This window comes from Microtus ochrogaster, chromosome 1 (genome assembly GCF_000317375.1).
Source record: "Microtus ochrogaster isolate Prairie Vole_2 chromosome 1, MicOch1.0, whole genome shotgun sequence".
Lineage (NCBI taxonomy): Eukaryota > Metazoa > Chordata > Mammalia > Rodentia > Cricetidae > Microtus > Microtus ochrogaster.
The window spans coordinates 25,045,743-25,047,439 of record NC_022009.1 but is presented as its reverse complement, the minus strand read 5'-3'; the positions used below and the strand labels follow the sequence as shown (position 1 = coordinate 25,047,439).

Genomic DNA, 1,697 nt, shown 5'->3' with positions numbered 1-1,697 from the left:
CTATCTATCTATCTATCTATCTATCTATCTATCTATCTATCTATCTATCTATCTGATATATATGTATGTATACATATTTAAATCACATACATATTTTGTGTTTGTTCCATAGTCCTTGCATATGCTGGTCCATAGAGCTCAGTTGTTTCTGTTTTCATTTTTTCACCGTTTCTGTCTGGAAACTTCTACAGTGATGTGATACAGTCAAGTTCAGAGAGTCTTCCTTCCATCTGGTGTTTCATACCCAAGTGATTTGTATCAAACAGACTCAAAGAAAGTAACACTGTCTTTTTCTCCACCCCAGGCCGTTCCCCTGGTTTGATCTGACCACTGTGCAGCTCAAGGAAACGCCTTTTAGCCAGCATCTCTCAGCCACGCCTACTCTCCAGAACCACCTGACTCTTCTATACGCTCAATCATTTGGCATCACCCCAACCGAAGAAGAGCTGTCAAAGGTTTCCACGGTTCTTCACCCCAAGGGGATGAGGGTTGACAGATACCCACACAATGTGTTTGAGAATTATACTAATGACTTGAGTATAGCATAAAATAAGAGGTCCATATGCATCAATATACTGGGCTATCTAGCTTTTAAAGCAACCTAGTGCACTGCCTCCCCCATAAGGCCTTTTTAACACAAATTATTTCTCTTCTAAAGGCTAAATCCAAGTAATTATGTCATAATTAGATGATCAAACAGGAAACCTTTTCCCATGATAACATAAGGCTAGAAAATGATACAGCTCGATTCTTCTACTTTTTTGAGTAGAGAAATAAATGTTGGGTGAGCAATCTTAGTTGAATTATGATTAATTCGTGCTTGTTTTAGTTATATTGGACTATTCTAGGATGGCTATTTAAAGCTATTCCCATTTAAACCTTTTAAATCCATAAAGCCCTAAAAATATTACTGGTGAAGGTATAGCTCAGCTGGTGGAGTGCTTGCTTGGGATGTGCAGAACTGTGTGCTCAGTCATAAGCACCCCCAAAATTCGATGAGGTGGCACCTGCTTGCCACTCCAACACTTAGGAAGTAGAGGCAGGAGGATTGCACACTGAAGGTTGTCCTTGGTTATATAGTGAATTTGAGGCCAGCCTGGGATAGAGGAGACCATGTCCTCAAAAAAAAAAAAAAAAAAAAAAAAAAAAAAACAAAAACAAAACAAAACAAAACAAAAAACACCAAAAAAATCTCCCAGTCAACCAACCAGCACCACCACCACTAACAATAAAAAAACAAAACAAGCCTTTAATCCCTGAATTCAGGAGGCAGTGGTAAGTTCAAGGCCAGCCTGGTTTCAAAAAAATTGAGTTCAACGACAGCTTGGGCCGTTGCACAGAGAAACCCTGTCTCAAAAAACCCCAAACAAGGGTTATGCAAATCCCAGCCCAGGAAGAGAGGCCTTGTGCTCACGCGAGAGGAAATTACAACCCTGCTCGAGCAGGCTGAGAAAAGGTCAGGTGAGACTTAACTTTCCGATGTTGGGGTGTTTGGTTAAAAGCCATCTATGAAGAACTGGGGTGCAGGTCCCTGATGGACACGTTCTGTTTATCTTGCACAAGGTCCTGGGTTCCATTGTTTGTTCCGAGTAAGGGGAAATCCTTAACGTCAAGGATACAAAGCAATGATTCTCAATCTTCCTATTGCTGTGACCCTTTATTATAATTCCTCATGTTGGCCTAGCAGTGGTGGTGCA

The 1,697-nt window shown here is 40.8% G+C and overlaps 1 protein-coding gene across 1 annotated transcript in view; it reads left to right on the top strand.

Annotated features, from left to right (window-relative positions):
- Positions 1-1,039, top strand: part of Noxred1 (NADP dependent oxidoreductase domain containing 1) — an 18,443-nt gene extending 17,404 nt beyond the window's left edge. The window contains exon 6 of the mRNA XM_013354662.2: positions 305-1,039. Within this exon, the coding sequence (XP_013210116.1) occupies positions 305-548 (244 nt within the window). The 3' untranslated portion in view covers positions 549-1,039. The remainder of the gene's footprint in view (positions 1-304) is intronic.
- The last annotated feature ends 658 nt before the right edge of the window (positions 1,040-1,697 follow it).